This window comes from Oncorhynchus keta, chromosome 23 (assembly GCF_023373465.1).
Source record: "Oncorhynchus keta strain PuntledgeMale-10-30-2019 chromosome 23, Oket_V2, whole genome shotgun sequence".
Taxonomy (NCBI): domain Eukaryota; kingdom Metazoa; phylum Chordata; class Actinopteri; order Salmoniformes; family Salmonidae; genus Oncorhynchus; species Oncorhynchus keta.
This window is the reverse complement of record NC_068443.1, coordinates 44,466,577-44,490,709: the sequence shown is the minus strand read 5'-3', so window position 1 is coordinate 44,490,709 and position 24,133 is coordinate 44,466,577. Positions and strand designations below refer to the sequence as shown.

At 45.3% G+C, this 24,133-nt stretch overlaps 1 protein-coding gene across 4 annotated transcripts in view; it reads right to left on the bottom strand.

The window, feature by feature from the left end:
• Positions 1 to 24,133, bottom strand: part of pex5lb (peroxisomal biogenesis factor 5-like b) — a 272,913-nt gene that overhangs the window by 61,736 nt on the left and 187,044 nt on the right. For all 4 annotated transcript variants that reach the window (XM_035800646.2, XM_035800648.2, XM_035800645.2 and 1 more), the window contains 4 exons: positions 11,622 to 11,852; positions 6,776 to 6,905; positions 6,354 to 6,441; positions 5,978 to 6,076 (listed from right to left, as the gene is read on the bottom strand). In XM_035800646.2, the coding sequence (XP_035656539.2) occupies positions 5,978 to 6,076; positions 6,354 to 6,441; positions 6,776 to 6,905; positions 11,622 to 11,852 (548 nt within the window). The remainder of the gene's footprint in view (positions 1 to 5,977; positions 6,077 to 6,353; positions 6,442 to 6,775; positions 6,906 to 11,621; positions 11,853 to 24,133) is intronic.

Genomic DNA, 24,133 nt, shown 5'->3' with positions numbered 1-24,133 from the left:
CACATGGACTACGATACAATCAATTCCCATGTCCTGACGTAGTACATTCAGGAACAGCTTAGTAGTGTAATTTACTCGAGCGCCGGGACATTGATTTTGCACCAGGAACGGTCATATTTCTTGCCATGGAGCTGCCCAAAATCACGGCTGGCTAGAAGGACGAGGAAATCCGCCGACTCCCACCATATTTCGAAGAACCCTTTATGGACTGGCGAGAGGCAGAATGAGTTGAGCCCGGCGCAGGCCTCTGACAGATGGAGCCCAGAGCAGGGAGAGAAGGTTGCCGAAGTCGCCTTTGAAATTGTAGTAGTAGGCAATGTGGCCCCAGGCTCAGGCATCTCCAGCGAGGAAAGTGCAGGAAGATCAGGTTTCAGGACGGCAAAACTATTCGTTGTTTGTATCCGCTTGGGCCTCTCGTTGGGAGACTGCTTTGCAAGAGGCAGATGTCTTCGGCTTCCTGGCTTGTAACATGTGACCATCTTTGATTGCCTTGCTCCTTTTACTGTGCTACTTCCATTCTGCCATCAGATGGGGGAGGTCCGGGCAACACTGGCGAGAGCAAACGCCATCCTGCCACTGGCGTAGAAAATGTAACATTCCACTCCGCGTTTTCCCCAGTTTCTTACGTAGGCTGGCGACCAGCGTGATCAAAGAAGCCACCTCAAGTCTATAATCCAGGCTTCAACCGGTCTTAAGCGGGATTCCGGGCACAAGAAATAGCGGCCCTAGCTGTTAAAAGCTAACCGTGTCGCGGAAACCACGCAAAAACAAGTTTGTAGACGTTGTAATCAGCAATGTCATGATGGTCCTTATCCGGGATCGAGCCATTTAGACAAGTCTCCAAGAGAATGAAAATATCCGGGCTCATGTCATGCACTCAGATATCAAGAAGGTTGAATCTTTGACAAACTTTGCACGTTGATATGCAACAGCTCAAGCCTCCTACACGGTTTAAAACAGTGGGGGTATCCATATTTATGGCATTTAAAGTATGAGCACTGGATGAGCTTACCACAGTGGGCTCCCCAAATGGGCTAACAGTGGAATTGAACTTTATGGTCGCAAGATTATTACTGACAATACCTCTGGGAATATGGTTATCTTTTTCAGTACGATGATATTCACTATTCACGTGTTTGATCACCTAAATTTAAATGACACGTGTCAAGAATAGTGCTGTTTAATGCAGCATAAATACAACTTATATCAGTTGCAGAACAATTGGTGATTTAGCCAAAGTAGGGAAAGTGGGCTCGCTATTGTCTGAATTTCTTATCCTCTTTCTTACCCGACTGATGACTGAACTTGAAGCGAATGGTGGCGCACAGGAATAGCACACGGATCAAGAAAAAAAAGCAGTGGAACTGGCTTCGAGGTCCAGATTTGAAAATGATGGGTCAATAGTTGTTAACGAAATGGGATGCATACAGACACAGATGCACAGGTGAACACACACACCTGGGACATTAATACGAGGGGATATTATTCACTGGTCAAATTAACTAACTTTACAATGCATTGTGAGACAAATAAAGACAACTTCATTCACAATTGAACTTCACCATTGGAAAACAACACCTGCAGTAACATATCAGTTTGACAGCAAACAAAGAGGTCAGCATATTTACAGAACTGTACATATGGCATATGGCAGAACTGATATCATGCCCCGGTTAAACTGAAAGGGGAGACACAAGGGCGGAAAGGGGGAGAAGGTTAGGAGGAAGGTGAGGTGGAGAAGAATGAGGGCTCAACGGAGTAATCAAATATTTTGATGACATGCATCGTGTGCTTTGTTTCAGCTCCGATACCCAAACCTCCATAACATGTCCAGCTATTGGCTGTTGCAAGAGCTATAGATAGATATATAGAGAATTGTCAGATAATGCCAGTAAAAACTCATATACTGTATGTGACTTTTTTTATCAGCTTTGGCCTTTTTATTTGCATAGGATCAAGTAACAATTTTCCATACAGATGGAAAGGGGACGAGAGGCATACATTACATTCACCAGACTTAGGTTCAAAATCATTGATCATTTGTAAAAATCCAAATGACTTCATAGATCTTCATTGTAAAGGGTTTAAAGACTGTTTCCCATGCTTGTTCAATGAACAATAAACAATTAATGAACATGCTGTTACGAGGAGTGGAACAGGGGAACCCAAGAGCAGACTCAGACGAGGAGACTGGCATGAGGTATTTTTTGAGACACAGGGGGAGTGCAGGTCAAGGGAAGCTCGGCCGGGTTTCTGGAAACTGAGGCTGGAGCGAGAGGGGTTGAGACAGGGTAAGCAGGTCCGGAGGCTGAGGCTGGAGCGAGAGGGGTTGATACAGGGTAAGTAGGTCCGGAGGCTGAGGCTGGAGTGAGAGGGGTTGAGACAGGGTAAGCAGGTCCGGAGGCTGAGGCTGGAGCGAGAGGGGTTGAAACAGGGTAAGTCGGTCCGGAGGGGAATCGAAGGGAGTAGCAGAGTGGGGAATCTAGGACAGAGTAGCAGGATGACGAGACGTGGACTGGAGACAGGGACCAGAGTCAGAGCGGGCAGAACTGTAGCGGAGAGGAAAACAGGAACAAACGGATAACAGGGTCTGAATAGTAACAACCGGCTAGGAACGTAGACTGACTGAGCATAGATTACGATCTGGCAGTGTGGAAGTGGCAGGACTGAGTATTTGCAAAGGTCTTGATTATGGAACAGGTTGCAGCTGGTGTGGATCTGCTCTGACTCCAGCACACGTGTTTCCGCCCGACACAATCACACACAGAGAGAGGGAGAGAGTACTGGGGGAGTGGCGGCAGGTCAAGGAGACACAGGATGAGCATTAGAGGGCGTTGCAGGAGCAGATGTGACACAGGCGCCTGTGGAACGGTCGTTAAGACACTAACAGCTTACAGACGGTAGGCAATTAAGGTCACGGTTATGAAAACTTAGGACATAAAAGAGGCCTTTCTACTGACTCTGAAAAACACCAGAAGAAAGATGCCCAGCGTCCCTGCTCATCTGCGTGAACGTGCCTTAGACAGGAGGCATGATGACTGCAGATGTGGCCAGGGCAATAAATTGCAATGTCCGTAATGAGAGACGCCTAAGACAGGGTTACAGGGAGACAGGACGGACAGTTGATCATCCTTGCAGTGGCAGACCACGTGTAACAACACCTGCCCAAGTTACACCAGGAACGCACAATCCCTCCATCAGTGCTCACACTGTCCGCAATAGGCTGAGAGAGGCTGGACTGAGGGCTTGTAGGCCTGTTGTAAGGCAGGTCCTCCCCAGACATCGCCGGCAACAACGTTGCCTATGGGCACAAACCCACCGTTGCGGGACCAGACAGGACTGGCTCATCACTGACGAGTCACGGTTTTGTCTCACCAGGATTCACGTTTATCGTCAAAGGAATGAGCGTGACACCGAGGCCTGTACTCTGGAGCAGGATCGATTTGGAGGTGGATGGCCTGGGGCGGTGTGTCACAGCATCATCGGACTGAGCTTGCAGGCATTCTCAACGCTGTGCATTACAGGGAAGACCTCCTCCTCCCTCATGTGATACCCTTCCTGCAGGCTCATCCTGACATGACCCTTGATTATGACAATGCCACTCGCCATACTGCTCGTTCTGTGCGTGATTTCCTGCATGACAGGAATGTCAGTGTTCCGCCATGGCCAGCGAAGAACCCATATCTCAATCTCATTGAGCAAGTCTGGGACTTGTTGGATCGGAGAGTGAGGGTTAGGGCCATTCCCCCGAAATGTCTGGGAGCGTGCAGGTGCCTTGGTGGAAGTGTGGGGTAACATCTCACAGCAAGAACTGGCAAATCTGGTGCAGTCCATGAGGAGGAGATGCACTGCAGTACTTAATGCAGCTGGTGGCCACACCAGATACTGACTGTTACTTTTGATTTTTACACCCCCCCCCCTTTCTTCGGGGACACATTATTCCATTTCTGTTAGTCACATGTCTGTGGAACTTGTTCAGTTTGTCTCAGTTGTTGAATCTTATGTTCATACAAATACTTACACGTTTGCTGAAAATAAACACAGTTGACAGTGAGAGGACGTTTATTTTTTTGCTGAGTTTACTAAAATCCGAACTGGTTCTCTAGCAGATTAGTAAGAATGGCCCACCCCACGTTCAAGAATGTCATTTTCTCCTTTATTCAGATTTCAACCTCTCACTTTATTTCATTTTCAAATGTTCAATTTCCAAAATATCGCTATTTTTAAAACAAGTCTTTGAAAGTTGGTTGCAATTTCAGTTTATTCCACCAGAAAATAACATATTACACCAAATATAACGACATAATCTTAGTAAATTATTTTCATAAATAGGACTGGTGGAGTTGTCACACATGCAGCTAACAAAAATATATGGAAATGTCTGCTCTACTCAAAACACGCAACAGCAAGCTAGCTAACTAAATTGCCATAAATGTTTAATGCTTTCCTGACTTGTCCCCAAATTAATATAATTGGTTCAGGGTTTGTTTTGATATTTCAACCTGCGTTTCGTGATCGCATTTGATGTGGGGGGACAAAATAAATTTGCACACGATGGCGCAAGCGGGTATGGTGTTACACTATTGTTCTCAATTCAATCACCTTCATCCTCATCATTCAGTTAATTGAAATTACATTTTGAAGAGTCGTGCACAATTATCAGTTTCTATGTGGTTTATGTCACCCATTCATTGTCAGAGACACAGTAACGCCTTGGGACCCAAAATCCTAATAAGTGTTCTAACTCCCCCTTGCGCTGGGCTTCAGAAATGAAGCAGTGATGCATGGTACCGTACCAAACCACAAATGACCTCTAAACCCCGCAGCATAATCTCAAAACCTTTAGTCGAGCAACCATAAGAACGAATCGAGGCGGTCGGTCACATATTACCATACGCATTTATATATTCCTGCTACCAGTCTCTTTTCAGCCATGTTTACATGTATATCCTACTACCAGTCTCTTTTCAGCCATGTTTACATGTATATCCTACTACCAGTCTCTTTTCAGCCATGTTTACATGTATATCCTACTACCAGTCTCTTTTCAGCCATGTTTACATGTATATCCTACTACCAGTCTCTTTTCAGCCATGTTTACATGTATATCCTACTACCAGTCTCTTTTCAGCCATGTTTACATGTATATCCTACTACCAGTCTCTTTTCAGCCATGTTTACATGTATATCCTACTACCAGTCTCTTTTCAGCCATGTTTACATGTATATCCTACTACCAGTCTCTTTTCAGCCATGTTTACATGTATATCCTACTACCAGTCTCTTTTCAGCCATGTTTACATGTATATCCTACTACCAGTCTCTTTTCAGCCATGTTTACATGTATATCCTACTACCAGTCTCTTTTCAGCCATGTTTACATGTATATCCTACTACCAGTCTCTTTTCAGCCATGTTTACATGTATATCCTACTACCAGTCTCTTTTCAGCCATGTTTACATGTATATCCTACTACCAGTCTCTTTTCAGCCATGTTTACATGTATATCCTACTACCAGTCTCTTTTCAGCCATGTTTACATGTATATCCTACTACCAGTCTCTTTTCAGCCATGTTTACATGTATATCCTACTACTGTATATCCTCACGTTTTATGTATAAACCCACCTCAACCACTCCAGTAGATTGAATAAGGTACTGGCACTGACCTGGACTGTGTACAAACTTTCATTCTCGTGTTTCTTTAACTCTCATTGTAGTTATTGTATGGCTTTTGTTTTTGCTTTCATTTTTTTATTCTATTTCCTATTAATATCTACCGTATATTATGACTGTTGGAAAAGAGCTCTCAAGGTAAGTATTTCACTGTACCGTTTTACACCTGTTGTATCTTGTGCATGTGGAAACTTGTAGATAACAGATGTGTAGGATGTTTTTAAAGTTTTAGCCATTACCAAACTACTACTTCCAGCAAACAAGTATCTTAGATTATGTGTGTGTGTATTAATCTCTCACCTCTACAGCAGCCTTTGCCCTTACAAACTCCTCCTCCTGGGAATGATGTCTGCCCAAGAGGTGACGGAGACTGGGCCGCACTTGTCGGGGTACTGGGTCCTGTAGGACACAGAAATATGTACGTACACACACACACACACGCACACACACACAGAAATGCAAGATCAGCAAAAACACCCTCACCTTTAACTGTGTGAGGGGTCACACTTATAATCCCAGAAGGCAATGGAGACACCAATATATCATTTAAAATTGCTTTCGATACATCCTCACACTTTGTGGTGAAACTTGACCTGTATATGGTTATTTTCAAGGAAGATACCATAACATCACATATTTTTCTATTAGTATACATGTTAATGGAGGTTCTGTAGACCTTTAGTGCTGATATGTGGTCCTCGTCATCAATGCTATTGACTTCAAATGAGTTTTTCACAGATGAATTTGTTTTAAACTCTGCTGACCTGGGGGAGAAAGAAGGGTAAACATTTCTGGTATCGAAGGGAAAGGTATACTTCTACAATATACTCTAACACTACAGTTGTACAACAAAATAATAAAATAATCTGTTCACAACCACTATTCATATTTCTAGTAATAGTTCATTTTTTATGTTTTGTTTCCTGTAACTTATAACACATAATTGATTGAACTCTATTTCTAACACGTTAAGGCTTGACGTTTAAAGTGGACAAGATGGAAAGTATAGCCATGGTAGGCCGTCAATGTAAATAAGAATTTGTTCTTAACTGACTTGCTAAATAAAAGGTTAAATAATAAATAAATAAAGCCTTTTACCATATTAATTCACTGGAGGAGTGGTGTGAGGTGCACTTATTTTCGTATCGTCTCTTCCTGCTGTCATTCAGGGCAACTTCAGGGTGAAGATTCACTTCCTCCCATTTCTCCAAAGGAGAAGAGGAACTGACTGAGCAGAAGGAATAAAGGGTGCAGAACTGTTAGCAAAATGTTATCCAACAACATGGACAAGAACATAGAACTGTTGGCAAAATGCTATCCACAAGATATAGACAGAAACATAGAACTGTTAGCATAATGCTATCCAACAACATGGACAAGAACATAGAACTGTTAGCAAAATGCTATCCACAAGATATAGACAGAAACATAGAACTGTTAGCATAATGCTATCCACAAGATATAGACAGAAACATAGAACTGTTAGCATAATGCTATCCAACAACATGGACAAGAACATAGAACTGTTGGCAAAATGCTATCCACAAGATATAGACAGAAACCTAGAACTGTTAGCATAATGCTATCCACAAGATATAGACAGAAACATAGAACTGTTAGCATAATGCTATCCATGGACAAGAACATAGAACTGTTTGCATAATGCTATCCACAAAGTACTGTTAGCATAGTGCTATCCAACAATAGGAACATAACAGTGATGCAAATTTTCACACAAACCAAACTAGAGCATATTCCAAGTAAATCACATACAGTGGGGCAAAAAAGTATTTAGTCAGCCACCAATTGTGCAAGTTCTCCCACTTAAAAAGATTAGAGGCCTGTAATTTTCATCATAGGTACACTTCAACTATGACAGACAAAATTAGGAAACAAATCTAGAAAATCACATTGTAGGATTTTTAATGAATTTATTTGCAAATTATAGTGGAAAATAAGTATTTGGTCACCTACAAACAAGCAAGATTACTGGCTCTCACAGACCTGTAACTACTTCTTTAAGAGGCTCCTCTGTCCTCCACTCATTACCTGTATTAATGGCACCTGTTTGAACTTGTTATCAGTATAAAAGACACCTGTCCACAACCTCAAACAGTCACACTCCAAACTCCACTATGGCCAAGATCAAAGAGCTGTCAAAGGACACCAGAAACAATTGTAGACCTGCACCAGGCTGGGAAGACTGAATCTGCAATAGGTAAGCAGCTTGGTTTGAAGAAATCAACTGTGGGAGCAATTATTAGGAGATGGAAGACATGAATTTAAAATTGAGCACATTTAAAAATTAAAAGCTAAAATGCCTAGAGTCAATAAGTATCCAACCCCTTTGTTATGGCAAGCCTAAATAAGTTCAGGAGTAAACATTTGCTTAACAATTAACATAAGTTGCCTGGACAATAACAGGGTTTAACATGATTCTTAAACAAATAACTAATCTCTGTACCCCACACGTACAATTATCTGTAAGGTCCCTCAGTCAAACAGTACATTTCAAACACAGATTCAACCACAAAGACCAGGGAGGTTTTCCAATGCCTCGCAAAGACATTGAATATCCCTTTGAGCATGGTGAAGTTATTAATTACACTTTGGATGGTGTATCAATACTCCCAGTCACTACAAAGATACAGGCGTCTTTCCTAACTAAGTTGCCCTAGAGGAAGGAAACCATTCAATGATTTCACCATGAGGCCAATGTATAGAGTTTAATGGCTGTGATAAGGAGAAAACTGAGGATGGATCAACAACACTGTTGTTACTCCACAGAGTGAAAAGAAAGAAGCCTGTACATAATAAAATATTCCAAAACATGCATCCTGTTTGCAATAAGGCACTAAAGTAAAACTGCAAAAAATGTAGAAAGAAATTCACTTTATGTTCTGTATACAAAGTGTTATGTTTGTGGAAAATCTAACACAACACATCACTGAGTATCACTCATATTTTCAAGCATGGTGGTGGCTGAATCATGTTATGGGTATGCTTGTCATCAACAAAGACTAGGGAGTTTTTATGGTAAAAAGAAATAAACACATCAAAAATATTTCAAGAGCAGGCTTTTTCCATCTTCGTAACATTGCACAAACCTGAAATATTTTGTCAAAAATGGTATAGAAAAGCTAATCAATGATTTGTCACTTTAAGATTAGACTACTGCAATGCTCTACTCTCTGGCTACCCTGATAAGGCACTAAATCAACTTCAGCTAGTGTTAAATACAGCTGCTAGAATTTTGACGAGAACCAATACATTTGATCATATTACTCCAGTGCTAGCCTGGCTTCCTCTTAAAGCTAGGGCTGATTTCAAGGTTTTACTGCTAACCTACAAAGCATTACATGGACTTACTCCTACTGTACCTATCTCACTGATTTGTTCCTGCCGTACATACCTACGCTACGTTCACAAGAAGCAGCCTTCTAAGCAAACAACTGTATGCAGAGCTTTCTCCTAAAGAGCTCAGTTTTTGGTTGGCCGGTCCATGTGAAAGTCTTTACTCAAGACTCATCTCTTCTGACCCAGGGGTGCGAAGGTAAACAACAAGGCACTGGAGTGACGAACCACCCTTGCCGTCTCTGCCTCGCCGGCTCCCTTCTTTCCACTTGGATTCTCTACCTCTGACCCTATTACGGTGGCTGAGTCACTGGCTTGCTTGCTCTCTCCCATCCTTCCTTTCCTCGAGCAAGTGCGGTGGGGAGATCTTCATGGGCTATACTCGGCCTTAGGACCATGCCTCAGGACGACTTGTGGCTGTCCTCATCCCCAGTCCACCTGTTCGTGCTGCTGATCTAGTTTCTGCTGTTCTGCCTGCGGCCATGGAACCCTGACCTGTTCACCGGTCATGCTACCTTGTCCCGGACCTGCTATCTCGAACAGCTCTTGCGCTCTTTTCTCTCCCTCTCTCCCCCCAGCACCTGCAGTCTTGACCTCTGAATACCTCTGAATGATAGGCTCTCCAACTGACAAATATTGTACAATTCTGTTGTGTAAATCTCTTAGAGCTTTTATTTTTTCTTAGGGGGAAAGAGATTAGAGACTTGTCCAGAAAGACTCACAGCTGTAATCGCTGCAAAAGGTGACTAACAGTTTTACATTAGAGTATTTTGTGTACAGTGAGGGAAAAAAGTATTTGATCCCCTGCTCATTTTGTATGTTTGCCCACTGACTAAGAAATGATGAGTCTATATTTTTAATGGTTTATTTGAACAGTGAGAGACAGAATAACAACAAAAAAATCCAGAAAAACACTTGTCAAAAATGTTATAAATTGATTTGCATTTTAATGAGGGAAATTAGTATTTGACCCCCTCTCAATCAGAAAGATTTCTGGCTGCCAGATGTATTTTATACAGGTAACGAGCTGAGATTACGAGCACGCTCTTAAAGGGAGTTCTCCTAATCTCAGTTTGTTACCTGTATAAAAGATACCCATCCACACAAGCAATCAATCAATCAATCAGATTCCAAACTCTCCACCATGGCCAAGACCAAAGAGCTCTCCAAGGATGTCAGGGACAAGATTGTAGACCTACACAAAGCTGGAATGGGCTACAAGACCATCGCCAAGCAGCTTGGTGAGAAGGTGACAACAGTTGGTGCGATTATTCGCAAATGGAAGAAACACAAAAGAACTGTCAATCTCCCTCTGCCTGGGGCTCCATGCAAGATCTCACCTCGTGGAGTTGCAATGATCATGAGAACGGTGAGGAATCAGTTCAGAACTACACGGGAGGATCTTGTCAATGTTCTCGAGGCAGCTGGGACCATAGTCACCAAGAAAACCATTGGTAACACACTATGCCGTGAAGGACTGAAATCCTGCAGCACCCGCAAGGTCCCCCTGCTCAAAAAAGCACATATACATGCCCGTCTGAAGTTTGCCAATGAACATCTGAATGATTCAGAGGACAACTGGGTGAAAGTGTTGTGCGGTCAGATGAGACCAAAATGGAGCTCTTTGGCATCAACTCAATTTGCCGTGTTTGTAGGAGGAGGAATGCTGCCAATAATCCCAAGAACACCATCCCCACCGTCAAACATGGAGGCGGAAACATTATGCTTTGAGGGTGTTTTTCTGCTAAGGGGACAGGACAACTTCACCGCATCAAGGGGACGATGGACGGGGCCATGTACCGTCAAATCTTGGGTGAGAACCTCCTTCCCTCAGCCAGGGCATTGAAAATGGGTCGTGGATGGGTATTCCAGTATGACAATGACCCAAAACACACGGCCAAGGCAACAAAGGAGTGGCTCAAGCAGAAGCACATTAAGGTCCTGGGTGGCCCAGCCAGTCTCCAGACCTTAATCCCATAGAAAATCTGTGGAGGGAGCTGAAGGTTCGAGTTGCCAAACATCAGCCTCAAAACCTTAATGACTTGGAGAAGATCTGCAAAGAGGAATGGGACAAAATCCCTCCTGAGATGTGTGCAAACCTGGTGGCCAACTACAAGAAACGTCTGACCTCTGATTGCCAACAAGGGTCTTGCCACCAAGTACTAAGTCATGTTTTGCAGAGGGTCAAATACTTATTTCCCTCATTAAGATGCAAATCAATTTATAACATTTGTTGACATGCGTTTTTCTGGATTTTTGTTGTTGTTATTCTGTCTCTCACTGTTCAAATAAACCGTTAAAATTATAGACGGTTCATTTCTTTGTCAGTGGGCAAACGTACAAAATCAGCAGGGGATCAAATACTTCCCTCACTGTAGATCATTGACAAAAATGAAAATTAAATCCATCCAAATGTTGAAAAATTCAATGGGTGTGAATACTTTCTGAAAGCACCAATATGAATGTCTAATGATATTGCTGTAGGTACACAGTATGAAGACAACTGCATGTTGTAACACTCAAACACACAACCCCCATGCACTAAACATTCACCCCCCCAATCCAAACACACACATTGTGCAGTCAATACCTGACTCTAGGGAGACCCTCTCGGGGGCTCGTGGGGTGCGAGCGCTCGATGCGCGCTCCACCTCCACCTGGATGAGCTCTGTCTCATCTCGTCTATTCCCTCTCCGTGGGCTGTTTTTAGAATTTCCCTTACGGGGCCCCAAGGGGCTCGGACGCTCCCTGACGCTGACCTTCCTGCTACTGCGTTCACTGGGCTCGCTCAGGTCCACCAGGTCAAGGGCTGAGGATAGAACTGAGGAGACACACAAACAGAAGGTCATTTCTGTGTAGTCATAAATGTAGTTGTGTTACTGCTGAATTAACAACTTGGGAAACACTTTCTAGGAGAACATGTAATGCATACAAAAGACTTGAGAGACAACCTATTCTAATTCTATCCATCCCCTGACCCCCTATAACCCTTCTATGCTTGCAGATCTGAGTTGTCTGGATAAGTATAAGCAGACCGTGTAGTGGTAGGACGTCTACCATATTGTTTACTTCTTACAGATTTGCAAACATCAAAGGGTTAGAGCAGTGTTTCCCAAACCTATTATTCTCCTCCCACTTCCACTTAGTTGATCTATTCGGTAACACTTCATTTGGATATTCCATCTATAGATGCTCAACAAAACCATCTGTAGACTATCAGCAGCATTTCAACTGCATATCAGTTACATATTGGTTTCCTTTCATTGTAAGCCGTATAATGACAGCAATCCGTGCTCTGGTTTAATTTCCTAAGCGGCACTGTTTCCACATGCTAATGCTTTAGCCTTTATGGCACAAATACCATTCAAGGCATGGCACCGATACTAGCATTTTTTCACGCATAAAGTTCAAATTATCTCAGTGACGTTGTTGAGCTTCACAGTCGATTTACTTTCGTATGATTTGGACACGATGCGTGAAATTGTCCATAGACTGCTTTAGCTACCTAGCATGGACTTGTAGATGACCTGGAGCCAGAGGGTCTGGCGACGAATATGTAGTGAGGGCCAGCCGAATAGAGCATACAGGTCGCAGTGGTGGGTGGTATAAGGTGCTTTAGTGACAAAACGGATGGCACTGTGATAAACTGCATCCAGTTTGCTGAGTAGACTATTGGAAGCTATTTTGTAGATAACATCGCCGATGTCGAGGATCGGTAGGATAGTCAGTTTTACTAGGGTAAGTTTGGCGGCGTGAGTGAAGGAGGCTTTGTTGCGGAATAGAAAGCAGACTCTTTTCGATTGGAGGTGTTTGATATGAGTCTGGAAGGAGAGTTTACAGTCTAGCCAGACACCTAAGTACTTATAGATGTCCACATATTCAAGGTCGGAACCATCCAGGGCGGTGATGCTGATCAGGCGTGCGGGTGCAGGCAGCGAACGGTTGAAAAGCATGCATTTGGTTTTACTAGCGTTTAAGAGCAGTTGGAGGCCACGGAAGGAGTGTTGTATGGCATTGAAGCTCGTTTGGAGGTTAGATAGCACAGTGTCCAAGGACGGGCCGGAAGTATATAGAATGGTGTCGGCTGCGTAGAGGTGGATCAGGGAATCGCCCGCAGCAAGAGCAACATCATTGATATATACAGAGAAAAGAGTCGGCCCGAGAATTGAACCCTGTGGCACCCCCATAGAGACTGCCAGAGGACCGGACAGCATGCCCTCCGATTTGACACACTGAACTCTGTCTGCAAAGTAATTGGTGAACCAGGCAAGGCAGCCATCCGAAAAACCGAGGCTACCGAGTCTGCCGATAAGAATATGGTGATTGACAGAGTCGAAAGCAAAAATAGCAAAAATTAAGAGTACAGTTTATTCTATGGGACAATATACATTGAGTTTACAAAACATTAAGAACACCTGCACTTTACATAACATAGATTTCACTTGGATTCACTTGGCCAGTCTATGATGTCACTTCAATCAGTGTAGATGAATGGGAGAAAACAGACAGGTTAAAGAAGGATTTTAAGCCTTGCGACAATTGAAACATGGATTGTGTATGTGTGCCATTCATAGGGTGGATGGGCAAGACAAAAGTGTCTTTGAACAGGGTACGGTAGTAGGCACACTGGTTTCGTGTCAAGAACTGCGACGCTTGTTTTTTTTTACGCTCAACAGTTTCCCGTGTGTATTTAGAATGGACCACCACCAAAAGAACATCCAGCCAACTTGACACAACATTGGAGTCAACATGAGCCAGCATCCCTGTGGAACGCCTTCGACACCTTGTAGAGTTGACTCCAACTTGACACCCTGATGAACTGAGGCTGATCTGACGGGAAAAGGGGGAATGCAACTGAATATTAGTTTTCTTAATGTTTTATACACCGTGTAAAAACGTTACTGATAAAAAACAAATATTAAAAAAAAAAAATACAATTTTATTGAGTAAGTGCATATACTGGTTTTCCTAGAGAGATGAAAATGCAATAACTGAAGGTTATTTGTTGACGTTAATTTCCGGTGAAAGAAATGGGTTCCCAGAAATTCTAGTAGAATAAAAAAATGGGGTCCCTGCTGAAAAAAATGGAATACCACTGGTTTACAGGGTAAAGAAGCCAACGGAATTGTGTAATTTGGGTGAACTATCCCTTTAACAGCATTCTAGTAACTATTTGTAGATACGCTTTGGGACTGTCTAAATCAAGTGAAAACACAAGTTGAGCTTAGTCTGTATAGCATAGACCTTCAACTATCTACTTCACATTCAAATATATCTCAATTGATGGGCATGTTGTAATTGTGCAATTACCATTTAATTACTCTAGTAACGCTCTGTAGACATGCATTGGGACTATGGAAATAAAGTGATTAAGTTAATATGCAATAATCAACCAACACATCCAAATGTAGGATTGACTGAAATGACCTTTAGACACTGGAGCACCCAGGGAAATACATCAAGAGGGAAGCTAACAAACAACCACTACGCTTAAACGTGTCTCTTTCCTGTTGGTGATGAAGAAACGCATCAGAAGCATGATGTTAAACTCAATGTTTTAATTAACAAAAATCACAACAGTCTATCAACATTTTTGGCCTAATTGCTAATGGCTGCCAGTGCATGTTGGGCCATTGCTCGAGGAGAGTGAGTGAAAGAGAGAGACATTGCAGCACCAGGGAAGTTTAATTCAATTTGGGGAAAAACTCATGTACGTTTCCTTTTTTTGAACCGGTTCTATCGAATGTAACAAAGTACCATCTTCCTGCAACAAGGAAAACATGTTTGTCCTCATCTTAGTTGAAGGGGGAAGTAGCTCCCCCTTTCTCTTCATCTCTGTGACCTTTACTTTAATATCACCCACCGTGGATGGATTATCTTGGTAAGGAGAAATGCTGACTAAAAAGGATGTAAACAAATGTGTGCACAACATTTGAGGAAAATAAGCGTTTTGTGCATATGGAACATTTCTGGGATCTTTATTTCAGCTCATGAAACATGGGACCAACACATGTTTATATTTTTGTTCAGTATATGTTTTGAGGCTATACAGTGTTGTTTACAATTACATGATTTACAAACAATGGAGTAAATCAAGATTATATTTTGGGTTCTGATGGAGTTAGGCAGTTGAACTAAGCTCATGAGGTTTTATTCCTCAGGAATCAATGGCTATATACTGTATTACAAAGTCCAAATTGGTGATGCACATATTACAGATTAAGCCTTTAAATCGAAGATCTGAACAGCAGTTTTCAAATGAAAAAGTTAGTTATCACTGGAGTGTTTTGTTTATTTAGACTTACCATGAGCGCCAAAAGTATTGGGACAATGACAAATACAGTAATGTGGATGCTACCATGATTACAAATAATCCTGAATTGTGAATAATTATAAGTGAGAAAGTTATCCCCCCCCCCCAAAAAAAATGCTAACCTCCCCTTTTTCGTGGATATCCAAGTGGTAGTTACAGTCTAGTCCCATCGCTGCAACGAAGCGAAGGTCGAGCCGCACTGCTTCTTGATACACTGCTTACTTAACCCGCACCAATATTTCGGTGGAAACACTGTACAGCTTGCGACCGAAGTCAGCGTGCATGCGCCCGGCCCGCCACAGGATGCTCTAGAGCGCGATGGGACAAGGACATCCCAGCCGGCCAATCCTTCCCCTAAACCGCAAGACGCTGGGCCAATTTTGCGCTGCCTCATGTGCGATCTCCCAGTCGCGGCTAGCTGCAACCCAGCGTGGGATCGAATCCGGGTCTGTAGTGACGCCTCTTAGCCTGCTGCGCCACATCAGGAGGCCCCTTTACTGTTCTTTATATATTCAGTTTCAATATGGTAACTATTGCATTCATTGTCTGTGTATCAAGTTAAAAACCATCATTTCAAGTTTACCAAAGTTTAATATATTCCACTTCTCAGATGCGTCTAGATTCAGTTCTCTAATTTCAGATTCAAAACCAGAGACAACATCTTGGTACTGTACCTTGCCAGCAAGAAATGGTAAAAGAGAACAGAGAATCAAACACTATGTTAAGCAGGTTTCTGGTGTTTTCTGAAGCCAATGTAGCATGTATGTTCTTTATACGAATTAGCATTTTAACTGTTTGGGCTATTATGACCCCATTCTTGAAAGCAAAGTTTCTCTGGAACATGGTGGTGCCTTCTGTTCCCCTCTATGGACACATTAGAAGGAGAGACGGGAAAAAACAGCATTTTGGCCCGCATTACAATATAGTTAAATACCTTTTCTTGCTCTTGTGACTTACTGGGTGCGAACCGGGTCTCCTGCATGTCAGACTGTTTTAGCCCACTTAGCTGAAGCCCATCCGAATGAGTACAGGAAGCTAACAAGTCTCCAGCAAGGTTACATTTTGACCTTATACATACTTTTGACCTCATACTCCATCATAGCACCAACATAGCTGACTGCATTTGAACTCAGGCCCACTGCACAACAACACTTTCTGTGGCAAACAGAAGCAGAAGGATCTGTAGTGTGGTGATCCATGCACCTCAATGGAAGTGCAACAGAGGTGGTTTGGTGATCCATGCACCTCAATGGAAGTGCAACAGAGGTGGTGTGGTGATCCATGCACCTCAATGGAAGTGCAACAGAGGTGGTGTGGTGATCCATGCACCTCAATGGAAGTGCAACAGAGGTGTGGTGATCCATGCACCTCAATGGAAGTGCAACAGAGGTGGTGTGGTGATCCATGCACCTCAATGGAAGTGCAGAGGTGGTTTGGTGATCCATGCACCTCAATGGAAGTGCAACAGAGGTGGTGTGGTGATCCATGCACCTCAATGGAAGTGCAACAGAGGTGGTTTGGTGATCCATGCACCTCAATGGAAGTGCAACAGAGGTGGTTTGGTGATCCATGCACCTCAATGGAAGTGCAACAGAGGTGGTTTGGTGATCCATGCACCTCAATGGAAGTGCAACAGAGGTGGTGTGGTGATCCATGCACCTCAATGGAAGTGCAACAGAGGTGGTTTGGTGATCCATGCACCTCAATGGAAGTGCAACAGAGGTTTGGTGATCCATGCACCTCAATGGAAGTGCAACAGAGGTGGTTTGGTGATCCATGCACCTCAATGGAAGTGCAACAGAGGTGGTTTGGTGATCCATGCACCTCAATGGAAGTGCAACAGAGGTGGTTTGGTGATCCATGCACCTCAATGGAAGTGCAACAGAGGTGGTTTGGTGATCCATGCACCTCAATGGAAGTGCAACAGAGGTGGTTTGGTGATCCATGCACCTCAATGGAAGTGCAACAGAGGTGTGGTGATCCATGCACCTCAATGGAAGTGCAACAGAGGTGGTGTGGTGATCCATGCACCTCAATGGAAGTGCAACAGAGGTGTGGTGATCCATGCACCTCAATGGAAGTGCAACAGAGGTGTGGTGATCCATGCACCTCAATGGAAGTGCAACAGAGGTGGTGTGGTGATCCATGCACCTCAATGGAAGTGCAGAGGTGGTTTGGTGATCCATGCACCTCAATGGAAGTGCAGAGGTGGTTTGGTGATCCATGCACCTCAATGGAAGTGCAGAGGTGGTTTGGTGATCCATGCACCTAAATGGAAGTGCAGAGGTGGTTTGGTGATCCATGCACCTCAATGGAAGTGCAACAGAGGTGGTGTGGTGATCCATGCACCTCAATGGAAGTGCAACAGAGGTGGTGTGGTGATCCATGCACCTCAATGGAAGTGCAACAGAGGTGGTTTGGTGATCCATGCACCTCAATGGAAGTGCAACAGAGGTTTGGTGATCCATGCACCTCAATGGAAGTGCAACAGAGGTGGTTTGGTGATCCATGCACCTCAATGGAAGTGCAACAGAGGTGGTTTGGTGATCCATGCACCTCAATGGAAGTGCAACAGAGGTGGTTTGGTGATCCATGCACCTCAATGGAAGTGCAACAGAGGTGGTTTGGTGATCCATGCACCTCAATGGAAGTGCAACAGAGGTGGTGTGGTGATCCATGCACCTCAATGGAAGTGCAACAGAGGTGTGGTGATCCATGCACCTCAATGGAAGTGCAACAGAGGTGGTGTGGTGATCCATGCACCTCAATGGAAGTGCAGAGGTGGTTTGGTGATCCATGCACCTCAATGGAAGTGCAACAGAGGTGGTGTGGTGATCCATGCACCTCAATGGAAGTGCAACAGAGGTGGTTTGGTGATCCATGCACCTCAATGGAAGTGCAGAGGTGGTTTGGTGATCCATGCACCTCAATGGAAGTGCAACAGAGGTGGTTTGGTGATCCATGCACCTCAATGGAAGTGCAACAGAGGTTTGGTGATCCATGCACCTCAATGGAAGTGCAACAGAGGTGGTTTGGTGATCCATGCACCTCAATGGAAGTGCAACAGAGGTGGTGTGGTGATCCATGCACCTCAATGGAAGTGCAACAGAGGTGGTGTGGTGATCCATGCACCTCAATGGAAGTGCAACAGAGGTGGTTTGGTGATCCATGCACCTCAATGGAAGTGCAACAGAGGTGGTTTGGTGATCCATGCACCTCAATGGAAGTGCAACAGAGGTGGTTTGGTGATCCATGCACCTCAATGGAAGTGCAACAGAGGTGGTGTGGTGATCCATGCACCTCAATGGAAGTGCAACAGAGGTGTGGTGATCCATGCACCTCAATGGAAGTGCAACAGAGGTGGTGTGGTGATCCATGCACCTCAATGGAAGTGCAGAGGTGGTTTGGTGATCCATGCACCTCAATGGAAGTGCAACAGAGGTGGTGTGGTGATCCATGCACCTCAATGGAAGTGCAACAGAGGTGGTTTGGTGATCCATGCACCTCAATGGAAGTGCAGAGGTGGTTTGGTGATCCATGCACCTCAATGGAAGTGCAACAGAGGTGGTTTGGTGATCCATGCACCTCAATGGAAGTGCAACAGAGGTGGTGTGGTGATCCATGCACCTCAATGGAAGTGCAACAGAGGTGGTGTGGTGATCCATGCACCTCAATGGAAGTGCAACAGAGGTGGTTTGGTGATCCATGCACCTCAATGGAAGTGCAACAGAGGTTTGGTGATCCATGCACCTCAATGGAAGTGCAACAGAGGTGGTTTGGTGATCCATGCACCTCAATGGAAGTGCAACAGAGGTGGTTTGGTGATCCATGCACCTCAATGGAAGTGCAACAGAGGTGGTTTGGTGATCCATGCACCTCAATGGAAGTGCAACAGAGGTGGTTTGGTGATCCATGCACCTCAATGGAAGTGCAACAGAGGTGTGGTGATCCATGCACCTCAATGGAAGTGCAACAGAGGTGGTGTGGTGATCCATGCACCTCAATGGAAGTGCAACAGAGGTGGTGTGGTGATCCATGCACCTCAATGGAAGTGCAACAGAGGTGGTTTGGTGATCCATGCACCTCAATGGAAGTGCAACAGAGGTTTGGTGATCCATGCACCTCAATGGAAGTGCAACAGAGGTGGTTTGGTGATCCATGCACCTCAATGGAAGTGCAACAGAGGTGGTGTGGTGATCCATGCACCTCAATGGAAGTGCAACAGAGGTGGTGTGGTGATCCATGCACCTCAATGGAAGTGCAACAGAGGTGGTGTGGTGATCCATGCACCTCAATGGAAGTGCAACAGAGGTGGTTTGGTGATCCATGCACCTCAATGGAAGTGCAACAGAGGTGGTTTGGTGATCCATGCACCTCAATGGAAGTGCAACAGAGGTGGTGTGGTGATCCATGCACCTCAATGGAAGTGCAACAGAGGTGTGGTGATCCATGCACCTCAATGGAAGTGCAACAGAGGTGGTGTGGTGATCCATGCACCTCAATGGAAGTGCAACAGAGGTGGTTTGGTGATCCATGCACCTCAATGGAAGTGCAACAGAGGTGGTTTGGTGATCCATGCACCTCAATGGAAGTGCAGAGGTGGTTTGGTGATCCATGCACCTCAATGGAAGTGCAGAGGTGGTTTGGTGATCCATGCACCTAAATGGAAGTGCAGAGGTGGTTTGGTGATCCATGCACCTCAATGGAAGTGCAACAGAGGTGGTGTGGTGATCCATGCACCTCAATGGAAGTGCAACAGAGGTGGTGTGGTGATCCATGCACCTCAATGGAAGTGCAACAGAGGTGGTTTGGTGATCCATGCACCTCAATGGAAGTGCAACAGAGGTGGTTTGGTGATCCATGCACCTCAATGGAAGTGCAACAGAGGTGGTTTGGTGATCCATGCACCTCAATGGAAGTGCAACAGAGGTGGTTTGGTGATCCATGCACCTCAATGGAAGTGCAACAGAGGTGGTTTGGTGATCCATGCGCCTCAATGGAAGTGCAACAGAGGTGGTTTGGTGATCCATGCGCCTCAATGGAAGTGCAACAGAGGTGTGGTGATCCATGCACCTCAATGGAAGTGCAACAGAGGTGGTGTGGTGATCCATGCACCTCAATGGAAGTGCAACAGAGGTGGTGTGGTGATCCATGCACCTCAATGGAAGTGCAACAGAGGTGGTTTGGTGATCCATGCACCTCAATGGAAGTGCAACAGAGGTTTGGTGATCCATGCACCTCAATGGAAGTGCAACAGAGGTTTGGTGATACATGCACCTCAATGGAAGTGCAACAGAGGTGGTTTGGTGATCCATGCACCTCAATGGAAGTGCAACAGAGGTGGTTTGGTGATCCATGCACCTCAATGGAAGTGCAACAGAGGTGGTTTGGTGATCCATGCACCTCAATGGAAGTGCAACAGAGGTGTGGTGATCCATGCACCTCAATGGAAGTGCAACAGAGGTGGTGTGGTGATCCATGCACCTCAATGGAAGTGCAACAGAGGTGGTGTGGTGATCCATGCACCTCAATGGAAGTGCAACAGAGGTGGTGTGGTGATCCATGCACCTCAATGGAAGTGCAACAGAGGTGGTGTGGTGATCCATGCACCTCAATGGAAGTGCAACAGAGGTGGTTTGGTGATCCATGCACCTCAATGGAAGTGCAACAGAGGTGGTTTGGTGATCCATGCACCTCAATGGAAGTGCAACAGAGGTGTGGTGATCCATGCACCTCAATGGAAGTGCAACAGAGGTGGTGTGGTGATCCATGCACCTCAATGGAAGTGCAACAGAGGTGGTGTGGTGATCCATGCACCTCAATGGAAGTGCAACAGAGGTGGTGTGGTGATCCATGCACCTCAATGGAAGTGCAACAGAGGTGGTTTGGTGATCCATGCACCTCAATGGAAGTGCAACAGAGGTGGTGTGGTGATCCATGCACCTCAATGGAAGTGCAACAGAGGTGGTGTGGTGATCCATGCACCTCAATGGAAGTGCAACAGAGGTGGTTTGGTGATCCATGCACCTCAATGGAAGTGCAACAGAGGTGGTGTGGTGATCCATGCACCTCAATGGAAGTGCAACAGAGGTGGTTTGGTGATCCATGCACCTCAATGGAAGTGCAACAGAGGTTTGGTGATCCATGCACCTCAATGGAAGTGCAACAGAGGTGGTGTGGTGATCCATGCACCTCAATGGAAGTGCAACAGAGGTGGTTTGGTGATCCATGCACCTCAATGGAAGTGCAACAGAGGTGGTGTGGTGATCCATGCACCTCAATGGAAGTGCAACAGAGGTGGTGTGGTGATCCATGCACCTCAATGGAAGTGCAACAGAGGTGTGGTGATCCATGCACCTCAATGGAAGTGCAACAGAGGTGGTGTGGTGATCCATGCACCTCAATGGAAGTGCAACAGAGGTGGTTTGGTGATCCATGCACCTCAATGGAAGTGCAACAGAGGTTTGGTGATCCATGCACCTCAATGGAAGTGCAACAGAGGTGGTGTGGTGATCCATGCACCTCAATGGAAGTGCAACAGAGGTGGTTTGGTGATCCATGCACCTCAATGGAAGTGCAACAGAGGTGTGGTGATCCATGCACCTCAATGGAAGTGCAACAGAGGTGTGGTGATCCATGCACCTCAATGGAAGTGCAACAGAGGTGGTTTGGTGATCCATGCACCTCAATGGAAGTGCAACAGAGGTGGTTTGGTGATACATGCACCTCAATGGAAGTGCAACAGAGGTGGTTTGGTGATCCATGCACCTCAATGGAAGTGCAACAGAGGTGGTTTGGTGATCCATGCACCTCAATGGAAGTGCAACAGAGGTGGTGTGGTGATCCATGCACCTCAATGGAAGTGCAACAGAGGTGTGGTGATCCATGCACCTCAATGGAAGTGCAACAGAGGTGGTGTGGTGATCCATGCACCTCAATGGAAGTGCAGAGGTGGTTTGGTGATCCATGCACCTCAATGGAAGTGCAACAGAGGTGGTGTGGTGATCCATGCACCTCAATGGAAGTGCAACAGAGGTGGTTTGGTGATCCATGCACCTCAATGGAAGTGCAGAGGTGGTTTGGTGATCCATGCACCTCAATGGAAGTGCAACAGAGGTGGTTTGGTGATCCATGCACCTCAATGGAAGTGCAACAGAGGTGGTGTGGTGATCCATGCACCTCAATGGAAGTGCAACAGAGGTGGTGTGGTGATCCATGCACCTCAATGGAAGTGCAACAGAGGTGGTTTGGTGATCCATGCACCTCAATGGAAGTGCAACAGAGGTTTGGTGATCCATGCACCTCAATGGAAGTGCAACAGAGGTTTGGTGATCCATGCACCTCAATGGAAGTGCAACAGAGGTGGTTTGGTGATCCATGCACCTCAATGGAAGTGCAACAGAGGTGGTTTGGTGATCCATGCACCTCAATGGAAGTGCAACAGAGGTGGTTTGGTGATCCATGCACCTCAATGGAAGTGCAACAGAGGTGGTTTGGTGATCCATGCACCTCAATGGAAGTGCAACAGAGGTGTGGTGATCCATGCACCTCAATGGAAGTGCAACAGAGGTGGTGTGGTGATCCATGCACCTCAATGGAAGTGCAACAGAGGTGGTGTGGTGATCCATGCACCTCAATGGAAGTGCAACAGAGGTGGTTTGGTGATCCATGCACCTCAATGGAAGTGCAACAGAGGTTTGGTGATCCATGCACCTCAATGGAAGTGCAACAGAGGTGGTTTGGTGATCCATGCACCTCAATGGAAGTGCAACAGAGGTGGTGTGGTGATCCATGCACCTCAATGGAAGTGCAACAGAGGTGGTGTGGTGATCCATGCACCTCAATGGAAGTGCAACAGAGGTGGTGTGGTGATCCATGCACCTCAATGGAAGTGCAACAGAGGTGGTTTGGTGATCCATGCACCTCAATGGAAGTGCAACAGAGGTGGTTTGGTGATCCATGCACCTCAATGGAAGTGCAACAGAGGTGGTGTGGTGATCCATGCACCTCAATGGAAGTGCAACAGAGGTGTGGTGATCCATGCACCTCAATGGAAGTGCAACAGAGGTGTGGTGATCCATGCACCTCAATGGAAGTGCAACAGAGGTGGTGTGGTGATCCATGCACCTCAATGGAAGTGCAGAGGTGGTTTGGTGATCCATGCACCTCAATGGAAGTGCAGAGGTGGTTTGGTGATCCATGCACCTCAATGGAAGTGCAGAGGTGGTTTGGTGATCCATGCACCTAAATGGAAGTGCAGAGGTGGTTTGGTGATCCATGCACCTCAATGGAAGTGCAACAGAGGTGGTGTGGTGATCCATGCACCTCAATGGAAGTGCAACAGAGGTGGTGTGGTGATCCATGCACCTCAATGGAAGTGCAACAGAGGTGGTTTGGTGATCCATGCACCTCAATGGAAGTGCAACAGAGGTTTGGTGATCCATGCACCTCAATGGAAGTGCAACAGAGGTGGTTTGGTGATCCATGCACCTCAATGGAAGTGCAACAGAGGTGGTTTGGTGATCCATGCACCTCAATGGAAGTGCAACAGAGGTGGTTTGGTGATCCATGCACCTCAATGGAAGTGCAACAGAGGTGGTTTGGTGATCCATGCGCCTCAATGGAAGTGCAACAGAGGTGTGGTGATCCATGCACCTCAATGGAAGTGCAACAGAGGTGGTGTGGTGATCCATGCACCTCAATGGAAGTGCAACAGAGGTGGTGTGGTGATCCATGCACCTCAATGGAAGTGCAACAGAGGTGGTTTGGTGATCCATGCACCTCAATGG